At 34.2% G+C, this 14,396-nt stretch overlaps 1 protein-coding gene across 1 annotated transcript in view; it reads left to right on the top strand.

Annotated features, from left to right (window-relative positions):
* The first annotated feature begins 1,190 nt into the window (after window positions 1-1,190).
* The window catches only part of LOC124158656 (protein SCAI), a 35,143-nt gene continuing 21,937 nt past the window's right edge, over window positions 1,191-14,396 (top strand). Inside the window, exons 1-9 of the mRNA XM_046533865.1 lie at window positions 1,191-1,312; window positions 1,796-1,891; window positions 9,840-9,926; window positions 10,167-10,265; window positions 10,653-10,749; window positions 12,096-12,253; window positions 12,336-12,429; window positions 13,985-14,104; window positions 14,223-14,370. Of these exons, the coding sequence (XP_046389821.1) occupies window positions 1,215-1,312; window positions 1,796-1,891; window positions 9,840-9,926; window positions 10,167-10,265; window positions 10,653-10,749; window positions 12,096-12,253; window positions 12,336-12,429; window positions 13,985-14,104; window positions 14,223-14,370 (997 nt within the window). The 5' untranslated portion in view covers window positions 1,191-1,214. The remainder of the gene's footprint in view (window positions 1,313-1,795; window positions 1,892-9,839; window positions 9,927-10,166; window positions 10,266-10,652; window positions 10,750-12,095; window positions 12,254-12,335; window positions 12,430-13,984; window positions 14,105-14,222; window positions 14,371-14,396) is intronic.

Genomic DNA, 14,396 nt, shown 5'->3' with positions numbered 1-14,396 from the left:
TACTGTATATCGATTACAATACCAGGCGATCTATTCTCTCGATCTGAGGTCGGAAGAAAGGTCGGACCCAGGGCCTTGGTCGGACCTCGGACTCGTGAGGAAAAAGTGGCGGAAAGCCGATCAGAATGGTCGAACAAACCAGCGAATCGTTTCTTCACTTAGTACATTCGAAAAATTATTTATATTTAAAGATTAAACAGGGAAAACTCAACGCTGCAACTAAATGCATACTTGCCTTAGCGAAACTAAGAAGAAAATCCCCACATTTGCTTACAAATAAACTTTAGAATGCATACCATGGAAGAAGTACTTCAAACCCATAACTTTTCCATTGCTGAAATGAATCACTAAGGCCAATCCTACACAATTATGTATGAAATATTTTCATAGAAAATAATATGGAAATAATAATCAAAAGGTTAAATAGTTAGAAATGATTCGTAGCCCTTAAGATGGAGTGGCGGTCCACGTCCTGACTGCTGGCACCGGTTGGCACGATCAAAACGACTGGCTAGGCTATGAATATGATTCCTCATCTATACGTGGTTTCAGTGGGCTAGTACCGAGGTGAAAAAGTCAAAATAATGACGCCCTGCAAAGGTGTTAACATTTTTTAACTTAATAGGTATTTAAATTAATGATTGTTTCGCGAATTTATAATTTCATCGGGAGACGAAATGCTTGAGTTTTGAATTATCATTATAAAATACAACTTCTTTCATTGCCATAATGTTTCTTTGATCATAAAAAACATTAATTTTCATCATTTACATTACGATTTATGCACATATTTCCTCAAAATAAATTTATTCTATTGCACTTATGCCTTAGTGCCATATTAACAACATAAAAGTTAATATCCTACAACACTGTCGTAAACCGATGCTTGATTGGTTAAAGTACTAATATTTCCACAATATATATGCTTTTAATTAAAAACGAAACGAATTACAAATTGGAAGAAAACATACCTTTGCATTTCTGCTCCGTTTACATTTTCAAATTGTTGCCAAAATGATGTTGCCAAGTCTCAAATTTTGTTTTCCATTTTTAATTATTTTTGAAGTATTTAAAATCCTTTTAAAGCAAAATGGTCGTCAATTTGTTATAATTTTTCTTACCGTACCAATATTTTGGAAAATCGACTATTTTGGTGCAATAAATCTGACAACACTGAGCAACCTTATGTCACTACTTCCGTCTACTTTGGAGAAATGGTCATCATGGCAGGAATGGATGAGCACGAAAGGAAAATTGTAATAGAATTTTGTCACTTGCTGGAGAAATCTAAACAACTATTTAACGGACTCAGGTATTTAACGTTTGTACATCCTCATGAATTTTCCCTTTCGCATATTGTCTCCGTTTTCGGATTTTCAGTGTGTCAATGAATATTTTTCACAGCGGCTTCTTTTGGGTTTTTCTATCAGTCATTCGGGTTATTTATGCAGATAATCTTTGTTTTTTGTGTTTGTGTGTGAGCCAAACTCAGATTTATGCAGTGAAATATTGTTTTTCCCTTGATTCATGTATAAATTGCGTGTTTTTCGTCCTAGTATTTGATGGTTTTATGTTAGCTCTTTAGTACAGTATCGGTGTTGTTATTTACACACATAAGCCTAACCTGCGGGTGTAATTGATGGAGTTTCGTTGACTATTTTACAACACAAGAAATTTTCATCTTCCGTTTTTCCGCAATAAATATTGGAAATATTTTCGCCCTTGTCTTCAGCTAGACAAATGAATTGAACTCCGTTTGGCCAATTGAAACTCATGTATATTTATTTAATTTCAGAGATTTGCCGCAGTATGGCCATAAACAATGGCAAGCCTACTTCGGAAGAACGTTTGATGTTTATACCAAACTATGGAAATTTCAGCAGCAACATAGGTGAACATATTTTTATGCTCTTCGTATTTATACTAGTAGTAATTGCACTATAAATCCTATTTCTCTTGTCGTTGCATGCTGTGGTTTTGTTTAGTTTTCCAATTTTGATATATATCGCTGTACTCAATGTCATGCTACTGTTAGTAAACACACCTTTTTTGTTAAATTCGTTGTTTTTAGTAGTATGCTGTCTTATAATCGGTGCCCATTTATTAATTTACTCATATTCTGTTTTTGCGTCGTTTTAATTGTAACCCGAACCGTCATTGTGGCTATTTTAGTGGTGTATTAATTTGCTTGAGCTAATGACCTATATTTTCGATTTTATTATTGACATTTTTTTATTCTTGCTGGAATGCCAAGTACGTAAATACAAATTTATTGCACTCATTATAACGGGTTTTTAATTGATAAAAGAAGGAAAAAATGATACATTTATTGGTAGAGACTTGCGAGTTGTTGAATTTTGTGGGGAAATTTTATAATTTCAAATATTTTTCCTTACTTTAAAGGCATTGCTGACGTTTGTATATTTATTTGTTTTTCATAATATTGTTACTAGCATTATCATTTGATGGCAAACTTAAAATTTGTTCAGGTTGTTGTGTAGATAGGAAATTTTCTTCACTTTTCATGTTCATAGTAGAACGTTGCATTGTAGTAATTTTCAAGGTATTTTTGGCTCTGTGATTCATGAGCTTGTGACAATAAGTGCCTTGTTCAATTTAAGAGCTTATCAATTAATAATTAGTATTTTATAGATAGCAGCAGTTTCAATTGGCCTCATCCTCCCCCTTTTCAGTTTGATGTTGAAGAGAATATAATATTTGCAATCAGCTCTGACTTTTGGGATCAATTTGTGTCTCGTACCCTTGTGCTCTCATTCATTGCTGGACTTAGTAAATACATTTCTCCTTGGTCCTTACATATTTTAACCCTAGACATGTAAAACAGGTGTAATGGTAAAACACATTGATACGAAGTACTTGGCATTAATGTCTCTATATTTCTCGGAATCTGCTTTACTATCTCTTAAATTGCTAATTTTTTGGAATCTATTCTTAATTCTGGAATATCAATGTATTATTTTTAATTTAGCGTTCGATTTTCATTGCTTAGTTTTCTAATGCTAAAAATGATTTTCATTTGGGTAGTATGATCACGGCATTAAATAGTACATGTTATATTGCTAATGATTGAATATATACCATCACTCCATTGAAAGTATGTAATGTACATCATATCTTTCATATGTTTTGAATAGGATTTAGATAAATGTAATTCAGTGCCAATTCTTTTTCATTTGAGTTCCGATTCTGGTTTCTAGCTGAAGAACAGGTTGAACTGAGAACCAAAGTGGCCCATCTTATTGATTATTTTTTCTTTTGTTTACCAAGTAATACTTCACAATTTGCAGATAGTTATACACAGATAATTAACTTTACCGTCAATGGCCTTGTATGCTTTTTAGTTTGTTAGCTTAATTTTCCTTGTCCTTTTTCTCAACAATATGCTACCCTATCTTGTAGAACTAACAATTGAGTCATTTTAAATAGTTCATCCATTAAGGTGTGATTTTATTTCAATTTTAGCTTCTTTTTCTTGTACATGATATTATCATTTATTTTGTATAGCATATTTGGTTGATTCATACACTGTACACATCTAGGATAACCAAAATTGAAAAAAAATTTATATATATTCCTGGTGTTGGGCAAAAAATAAAAAATGGACAACTTGGTGACAAATGTTTTGTGTTTCACATGTGCAAAAGTCAAGTGATTGCCTTATACTGTATTTCGACAATGTAGTAGCAGTTTCGTCTTTCATTATTTACTTCCATTCTTAAAAAAATTTCTTTAAACTCATGTAATGCCTCCTTTGTCTAATACAGGCAATTTTTCAATTTTTAATTCTACTTGTCATAGCAGATTAGGGATGGCCACTATGGGAATTTAGTTCTTGTGATTGTTTTTATTCCCTTCAGAGCAAAATTCAAAAAATATTTCTCATACAATGCCTGAGGTAGCTCGGGCAGAAAAATTTCACTCACAAAGAACATTCATGAAGTGTATTCCGCTTTTTTCTAAATGTAGTTTAGTAAAGTGTATCTTGACAAATTGCTTAAGTTACCTGTCCTTGTGTTTATGAGTCAAGATATTACCTTCCTAAGTTCAATGACCACAACCTATTTTTGGTGAGGGGCCTTTGACTCTCAGGCCCATAAGGAAGCATCGTTGGCAGCAGGTCATGAAGGAATGCTCGTGGGCGATCCAGGCTTAAGTGAATAGTTAGCAAATGCTGACGATAAGGCTGCATGTAATTCAAGGCTTATGATAAAGTTTGCTAGCATTACCTTTTGTGTATATTTTTAATAAAATTTCCTATAACAGTACCACAATTCACAAAAAAACAAGAATTTGGGATGCATTTTTCCCATTTAACTGTGTAAAATTGTTATTTTTGAGTATTTTTCACCCTTTCAATAGGTAGTAGAAGCTATGTAGCTTATAAATTAATTGATATGAGGATAGTCTTACTATAAATCCAATGTTCTGAACAAATAGTGCTATCTTTAACATAATCAAAACTATATCTCAAAAATGCAGTGCGTTAGTGCATGTGTTTATACATTTCAGAACCTAAAATATTGAAAGGGGATATAATTGTTCGTAAGATTTCACCAGCATCTTGTGAAAAGCCCTTCAAGAATGGTGGCAATAGAGTTTAATAACTCTTCCCTGTTGCCCCTCAAGTATTGCTCTCCTGCAAACAAAGAGAAGCAAATATGTTTTTCCATGAAGTGAGCGACACTTGGAACTAAATCAAAAATCAGCAATTGGTAGCTTCATTGAGTACTGAACTGTGGAAAACAAACTATTATATTCTATGGGCAGTGAAATCCTAATCCTATGTCTGATAAAATTTGTTTGCTCTCCATGCCAAGTCAAACACAATATTAATGCCACTTTTGTTGCTACCTACTCCACTATCATTAGGGCCCATACTGACAATAAAAAAGTATAAGTAACAGATGGTCAGTATGTCAGAACCTGTATCTCCACTCCTTTTTACCCTCTTTATTGTTGGCATTGTGGATAAAATAAGATCCTTCCCTCTGGGATATCATCCACAGTTGCAGTGCTCTCCTCGATGCGGAAGACATAAAACTTTTCCTGAAAATTAAAAGTATGGGCAACTGTGCAGATTTGCAAGGTGCTCTTTTCTCAGTCGAAAACCTTTCCGGTAATTGCCAGCTACTCATCAATCCAAATAATCTGCTGCCATTTCTTTCAGCCATCACTTTTGACTTGTGTCTAACATTTGGCATCTCACAACATTTAACAACACGCTAATAGGGTGAGAGCAATTGCATGAATGATATATCAGATGATGGAGATTACTGAGCTATGCTATGCCCTTAAATCTGTTTTTATTGGATGTGTTCAACCCATCCTTGAGTATTGCTCTCCCATCTAGTCAACCACTTCCCCTACCACTCTAAAAATCTCAGCTTTCCTCTTAACTTCTTTTTATATTTTGTGCACCAGCTCGTACCATACCACAAGCTCTTCTCTCGTAAGGATATATTTCTTTAGCTCGGCCTACCTTCTCCCATCTATCGCCAAATCTCATCTTCTCTCAAGTTTCTTCTCTCAATTATCGTTGAGTCTTTCCGCTGATCTGATCTCCTTTCCTTTGTTGCACTGCTTATTGAAGCCTGCAGAACCTGCTGTACAAAAACTGTACACTAACCTTAATTCCTAAATTGTCAGTCAATTCTCAGCTATCCCTATTTTACAGTTTACCTACACTTCTTGACACCTTCGTTGTCACATCCCTAGACCCTTGACTTGTCGTACTCATTGTTTTGTTAGTTATTGTTTCTCTAATTGTTAATAACCCAATGTAAAGGCCTTAGAGTTGTTTTTGGTGATGAAAAAATAAATATTTGTGTTGATAAATCTGAAGATGGCCATGAAAATATTGAATATGAAATTTAATTCTCGAGTATCATCTGATAAATCCATCAAATGTGACCACTAGTTATCATAAGACTTATCTTTCAAGTTAGCTATCGTAAAACTTGCTTTATCTCTTTATTTTTCACTCAAGAAATATAACATATTTGTTGTTTATTCTGTTGTGGTTGTTTCCTAGTGATTAGTTATATATGCTGTCTTAGAATTAAAGTTAAAATAAGAGTTAAATGTAAAACATAAAAGATCATATGTTACAAAAAATACATTTCCTTACATTGAGAGAGTAGGTATAATAATAATTATTTATTTTTCAGCAAAATTGACAGTAAGATGTATCAGTATGGCAGTAGTATTGGGGAAATTTTCACGGGGTAAAGCAATGGGTAAATGTCATTTTGACACCCTGAGTTGGTGGGTAGAGTATTAGCATTGAAAATTTCCGTGTTCTTAAAAACTACTTTGTTTAAAATTATGTATTTGTGAGTACAGTTTTCTGGAGCTCTCATGTGAGGAGTTAGTAATCTGTGTTGAATTTATAAAAACGAGAGCAAAATTTTATGTTTGTGATCAACTTTGCATTTGTTGTTATGTCATGCTGACCTACCATCCTACCAAAGGAAATTGACTAGGGTCCCTGTGAATTTTGGTTGTGTATGCAAAAGCCTGAGTGCCCCTCTCACATGGTGTTCACAGCTTTTGCAGCCCATAGTTCCGTTTTTTCTTTACCTACCATCTTTTCTAGATTGATTGTGGCATTAGGTCAATTGAGATACCACTTTTTACTCTCTAAATCATGTTATGCATATATTTTTACGGTAAAATAATATTGATTTATAACCATCGCACTCAGTGCACAATAATGGATGATGAATGGTCTTCTTAACAATTTTTGAAGTATGTATTCATATTTTGATGGTAATTCTATAATAATCAGAAAAGCTGATCACAACTACAGTAGAAGGTCGATAATGCAGAATGCTTGGGACTAGACGCATTCCTTATAAGTGATTTTTCTGGTGAATAGATCAGAAGGATGTAGGCAACACTGCAATGAGTAAAACATTTTTTCGGAACTTGTGTTGTTGTCCGGGGAAATGATGCAATATTCAGTAAAGGGTCAAGCAATGAGAAAAAAGATACAACTAAGTTCATAAAATTTATAATTAAATGTGATTAATAACGTTTCAAAAAATATGAAAAAGTTCTCGGTCGGTGAATTACAAAGGTAGATGAGTTGTGAAAGTAATCTTCATGACATCGCCTGTAGATGGAAGTAAAATGGTGCAACATTTTTACCATCTGAATAGAAAACAAATAATTTGCATCCCTAACCCATATTTTTCAAAATGCACCTGTCACGAAGTCCTTATCATTTTCACGATTATCAACATGAACTACGCTAATTATCAATTACTCGGATTGGAGGAAATACCATTTCTAATACATTACCGTAAATTATAATCATTTGTGAATTTTATCTTAGAAAAATTTAATATGAGTTGTCGCTCCCCTTAAAAGTGTGGAGAACGCAAGTATTTTGGAATTGCTATTTCACGTTAACTTTGTAAATAATTGGCGACTAGTACATATGCATAACTCATAGAGGCCCTTCAGGCTGAGGGCTTAGTGGCTGGGGCCACCTGCTTGACAACCCACTTGATAACATAATGTAGGGTGGCCTTTCATTCCTCTCATGAAACTGCTTACCTCAATCCCAGGTTTCAGGAAGGGTTTAAAATGTTTTGAGAACATCTGGTTGTGAAAAGGGATTGAAATATCAGATATAAAAACTACAGTAAGGTTTCCGTGCTTGAAGCAACTTGCTATTTCACTCGTGGATTTTCAAAAAAAGAACTTCTGGTCAGAAAAGAGTGCTTTCATGTAGGAAACATGAATCTGAAGAAACATGTGTAAAAAAAATTGATTCTCACAACTGTAAAATGAGTATATTTAGATAAAAGACATCTGTAGAATTCCACTTCATGCTGGATGGAGCTAAATGAATGAAAAAGTAGGCGATCATATTTCAAGTAGGAAAATAAACAATTATCATTCATAATCAAATCAAGAAATTCAATCAAGAAATTATCATTCATGTTCCACAAATTTTTCATAAAACTGCAGATCACCTCGGATAGATTTTTAGCAATTTTGGGTGTGTGGCACACACAATGTGAACTTCCATTCCTCTCATAATTAAGTCTGGAAAATTCAAGGAATGCATCGTACATTTATGCCATTAATTCTGCTGTGCAAAGTCACCACATCTAGGTATCCCAAGTCACGTAATGAAATCTTTTTCAGAAGAAAACAGCAAATTAGTTGACTAGCTCTAATGAGATTGATGCGAAGATGGCCAGGCTCTGAGACGGCAACTAAACGTAGGTGGCCATAATTTCAGTGATGTAACTTTAAAAATTGGAGATTTTGAAAAACTTTGGAGAACCTTAAGTTGTTAGAGATCATTCCGTTATTTAGATTTTGGGTTAATTGATCTTCTACTATACTATTGAGTAGGTTTGTATGCTGCTAAATATGTGATCATCAAGACAAGTTACTATGAGGTACATATTAAGAAAATAACAGGAATTTTTAATTTTGTGAAAAAAATATTTATTCGTCTACATTAATGTTGTCCCCTTCGAAATCATCCCCAATAGGTATAGTGCACCTGTGCCAGCACTTCTCCCAATCCTCGAAGCACTTCTCAAACTCATTGGGATAGCCTTTAGCTCTGTTAGCGATACAAGTTCTTTTAATGCCATCAATGCTTGTAAGACGATGGACCTTTAAGGTTCTCTTTGTTGTTGGAATTAAGAAAAGGTTACAAGGAGCCTTGTCTGGCAAAGATGTAGGGTTGGGCATTATGGTATTTTTTTTTTTTGGCATGCAATTCACGAACAAGGAATGAATTTCATATATCATTATACATTATATATTTCATATTTAATTCGTTGACCTACACTCCTAGAACTATTTTAACATGAATTAAACGAGGTCAAGATAAGGAAAAAAATAATAATTTAATGTATTGCAACATTATATTAAAAAATTGTGATGCTTGGACTTTCACAACTTCCGAATAATTTGAAAATTTATTTCCTGTTATTTTCTGAACATATCTTGTATATATGTCGTTTATTTGTTAATTTTTGATTTTCTTCTGTGATCACAATATTGTATATTCTGGACCTGATTTTCCTGAATTGGAAATTTGAGTTACATTTGTTGTATGATGTTTAAATTCAAGCTTTTGTGTTCTGGTGATTGAATAGTAATGTTTTCTGCCGTTCCTTATCTTGGAGCAAAGGTTTTCTGCAATGGCTTTTAAAAAATTTATTTCTACTTTCCTGTAAGTAGCACATAAAGGCCTTTACAACCGGGACTCCAACATTAACAATGACCAACACAAGCACCTAGGCGGGACTAACTCACGCCCTTTGGTTTAGCAGACAAGGACTTCACCAATGGCCACCAAGGCCTGATTTGATCGCTTGGCTCAATGAGTTGGTCATCAAATGAATTATTCGCCCTAATTAAGAACGTACAAAATATATTAGCCGAAATACTATGTGCCACACAAATTTTTTCCAGAGATTTTCGCGGAGACTGCTCAAACATTTATCTTTTAAAAAAAGTGCAGATGGTGAAAATAACATATTTTGTGGTTAATAATAATGGCATCATCCCTTCAGTATGCATTAGGTCAGAAAAATAGAGCTATCGTATGTATTCAGTTTATAATAACAAAGGAAGTCCTGTTGAACGCCCAGGAATCATTGAAGAGAAAACTAAATTTTTGGCGCTGTTGCGTGAAAGCGATGTTTAATCTATGCTAAACACATCACAACACATGTCACCAGTCTAGACTGGTGATGTGAGTGGCATCAACTATGTCATGTATGAATGATTTGATATGCAAAGCATTGGAAAAAGTAATTGGGATTCTCCCTTTTCTTTAACAGGCAAATTTTAGATTCAAAGTATGGTCTTAAAAGGTGGCAAATTGGAGAAATTGCATCCAAAATTGGTCAGCTGTACTACCACTATTAGTAAGTTTTCTGTCTAATATTTTTGCTGGAGATTTTCTGTATTTCTTGTTGCCCTTGTTGTTACACATTTCATTCTCTTTCTGGTTTTGTCTATGCTCTTAAAATCCTATCTAAATCTAATCTAAAAGCTATCCTTGAAATTCTAAAAAAGTTAAGTTAGATATACCATGGCATAAGTTGATTACTTGCTACTTGTTGTAATTTCTTTTATTTAAAGTTTTATTATTTTCTTACTTGCAGTTTACGCACTAGTGAAACTAATTATCTCAATGAAGCATATTCATTCTATGCTGCCATCAGAGGAAGAGCATACTACTCAAGAGCTTCCAAAGAGGATAGGTAAGAAATATGCGTTTAAGAAATATAAGTAATTATGCGTTTATATAAGAAAAATAAGAAAAATAGTTATCCTTGTCCAAATATTTGAAATACGTTTTGTAATAATGAATGCAATCGGCAATAGAACAAATAACTGAATACAAAGAAATTTTACTTCTCATGTGTGCTAGCACCAGACCTATGTAAAAAGTTTAAGATGGTAGCCCCAAAACTACTAAAAGGGGTACCTATATATTCCAAAATATTTAAGTATGTTCTAAAATGTAATATTTGATTGTAAATGGAATAAATTATATATTATTATTATTAAAAAAATATGGAAACCTATTTTTACAATGCTTACAACTCATAGTGTATAGATATTCACATGCCTTCTTTCTTTCTTAGGTCTGACTTAATGGTGAAGAAGCTACGCTACTATGCCAGATTTATTGTCGTTTGCTTGCTCTTAAAGAAGATGAAAGTTGTTAGAGAATTGGTCATGGTAAGCTCACTATGCCATATTCTAATTTTTTTGGTTTATTAGCCGTGTAGAAATTATTAGTGATTATCTCCAGACAGTATTATTTCAGCATATTGAATTTATTGTGTCATGGTCAGTCATAACTAATAAATTCTATGCAGAATATATTTGTCCTTGTTCAGAAGTTGATAGTGAGACAAAATACTTAGTACATGTGGGAATTTTAGTTTTAGTAAGAATAGTACAATACCTGTTTGTATCCCTCATTTTTGTTCTGCGACAATATCATGTCATAGCATCCCTATCTCCTTAAGTGTAAAAATACTATGGTAATCATTTTGATTTGGTACATATTTGTGTGATGGGTTGAATGCTGGCTAAATACATCTAGGCCTGGGTTCAAATCTTTGTATTTGTAGAGATATATCAATGGAATCCTAATCCTTATTTTTGCCATTTAGTGTGCTTTGAATTATTCTTCATCTATGATACATATGTCATGTTGAAAGTGCGCTTTACATGGTACATGGCTGTAAGAGCATCTCAGTGCTGATGTATTCCTGGTGTTTCTCCCATTTCATGTATTTTATACAATACTGTCGTGCATTGATCTACCCACCTGTCCTTGATGATTCGAGTGAACCTTTGCTTTAGCTGATACCTGTAGGAAATTTATTGTGTCTGTGACTGCTTATTCTTTTAGAAGATACTTTAGCAACTACGCATTTTAAGACTAATACTTCACATGTATTTTATTGATAAATTTTGCAGTTTCAGGCCACATCTTTGGAGGTTAAAAAGCAATGTGTGTTAAGGTTTAAAATATGTATTTTTCTGTTCTTTATAATTTTTTCAACCCTTTTAGCAGATCACACCACCGTTTTTATTTGATTATGGTGATTTGACTTCAACTACTGCTTAAATTTGCAAACAACTCAAAAAGTAGTCCTTATTCACCTGTTGTTCTTGTGTAAATATTGATATGTAATGAGGCTCCTCAGTTTTTGGCCAAGCAGCATATATTTTATAGCATTTATTAAAAAATTTTATATGCCTGAACAAATTTCTCCATAAGACTTAATGGTAAATGTGGATTTTCAAATGTGATTTCCAGAATGCGTGGTATATAAAGCATATTTTTTTGGTGATCAGAAGAGTATATGTTTAAATTTTCATGAAATCAATTTATTTAAATGGTGGAATCCTCAAAAGAGCAGGAATATGTCTTGCACATATGTGAGTGATCCATGTTTGAGAAACACTAATGCAGTTTTAACTTGTAATGTCCTTGTGTATCTCATATCCTTTCATGCATAATCTGTTGAATGTTTGTGCTATGAAGTCTAATGTGTTGTATTTTTATTTAGGAGTTGGATAAGCAAATCGTTGACTATACTAGTACATATGAACCAGATGATCAGCTGGAATGGTCTTTGGTGCTGGAAGAAATTAAATCATTCATTAAGGCTGATGGTGTAGTTAGTGTTCTTCATGCAGACTCCAATGCTATTATACTATCTCACAGGTATGTAGTGGGCTGAAAGCTTTATTGATGATTCCTACTCCTTTTTTGGGCATTTCTTATTACAGCCATTTTATTATTGCAGGTTAAGTCCTCTGACTACGCCTCCTGTGGAGAAGTCCCCTGTAATGAACCTTACCCTGCAAGAAATTCTCATAGTAGGAAACTGTAATGATCAGGTAAGAAGACTTGTTGCTTCTTTTAAAAAATCCTATAATCACCGAGTGTGGTGACCGTTGGCATTGCTTCTATCGAATTTGTGTCTGTTAATCATCAGAATGATTGTATCTTATTTATTCATTCCATTTCTATGTCATCATAGTATTCCAGTTCTGTAATGTTTATTTACTCATGCTGCCTTTCATTTTTTGCAATTAAAAGTGTCACATAATATAGCAAACATGAAACGATATGTTGCGAGTTGTCAATGACAAACTATAGCCTTGTTAAGCTGCTGTTACAGGGGAAGAGACAGAAATGGGCAGTGGTGGGTCCAGGATAGGGACAAGTGGGGGGGGGGGGGGGGGCCAAGTGGGGGTAACCTCCTAGCTGTAGTGGGGATTGAAACATAATTACCATTCTATCTAGTGTAAATTGGATACCCAACGGGGGGGGGGGGGGGGGGGGGGGTTGGCTACGGTCCCCATAGCCCCTTTCTGGATCTGCCACTGGATAGTAACATACCAAAAGCGTTTAAAATAGGCCCTAAGTTTAGAGCTAATTTGTATCTGTAATTCGTTAAAGTAGGCAAAGATATCAGAAAGTATAACTTAATACTTTTATACAAAGTGGCAGTCTCAAAAAATTTTGATTCTATGTTGTGTGCGTTTCATCTCAATGAGGGGGGAGGGCCATAGCCCCCTTAGCCCTGCCCATAGATCGGCTACTGGATATGGGTGATATTGAAAATGGTGCTTGTATATGCCTAAATATCATGAAAGTGTTGGCAAACCGCCTTTGTACTGGGCTGTATTATTGAATTTTTAGGACAGAGATTTCTTCGAATAGTCCAATTTTCTCTTGCCACTGTTTGAATTTTTAAATTATTATTCCTAGACATAATTATTTAATCTTTGAAATCAACTGCAATAGAAACATTGCTATAATAAAATCAAGGCAAGGAAGATGTTTCTATGTTCCATGGCAAATTTCAACGTTTTGACAAAAGTAGTTGAATAAAGTTGCCATCTCTAGTGTGAAAGAAACTTCAATGCCAATCTCTAATACATATTATCAATATTTGTGCAATTTAGTGGGGTAAATATTTTTCATGTGAAATCCTCAAATTCCTAAGTACTCACAAGTTAACACTCCTAATTTGTTCGATGAATAGCGAGTGCTTATTGAAACAGAGGTATTAGAGTCATCAAGTTCCATAAAGACTAAAGTTAGGGAGTGTGAGGGAGAGTGCTGGTTTTGATCCTCTTTTCTGGTCATGACCCTTGAGCACCCTCATAATAATCGAACGAGGCAGTTGGCAAGGTGGCATAGAAACTGCAAATTATACCAGACTTTCAGGAACATATTGGAAGTGCTTTTCATCATTCATTAACCTCTGGTTCTTGTGCCACTTTAATCTAGTGGTAAATGGGTGTATATTTTGCATGATGTAATTTAATGTACCATCTCAGTTGACCATGTGTAATTCATATTAGCTCAGTTGAATTTATGCTACAGTCAGGTTGGCTGTGTTGACGTCAAATTTATTTTTGTGTCAATCATCTCTCTCTGCAGGTGAAATTCAGTGAATTGACAATGGATATGTTTAGAATCATTCAAACTCTAGAGAGAGAGCCACAGGAAGACTTCAATCACATTTATGATGCATCGCCTGCCCCTGGAAGACTACCTTTTGTGAGTAAAATGAATTTTTGTTTATCTTTACAGCTCCAAAAATGTTTCGTGAGATCAGAATGTTCTTAGCTATATTAATTTCAGTTTTAAATCTAATTTTTCTTTTTTAAAAACATAGGAAAAAGGCTACTGTGGGTCTAGCAAAGGTTCATATCCAATGGTCTCATGCCATGAAAATGGTGAGAGGCCTATGAAACGAGAAAACCCTCACAAGTATTTGCTCTACAAACCAACTTTTAGTCAAGTGATGGTGTTCTTAGCCTCGGGTGAGTAACACTAGGGATCAGGTGTT

The sequence above is a fragment of the Ischnura elegans genome, chromosome 5 (assembly GCF_921293095.1).
Source record: "Ischnura elegans chromosome 5, ioIscEleg1.1, whole genome shotgun sequence".
Lineage (NCBI taxonomy): Eukaryota > Metazoa > Arthropoda > Insecta > Odonata > Coenagrionidae > Ischnura > Ischnura elegans.
The sequence above is the reverse complement of the archived record's forward strand: the minus strand, read 5'-3'. Positions and strand labels throughout refer to the sequence as shown.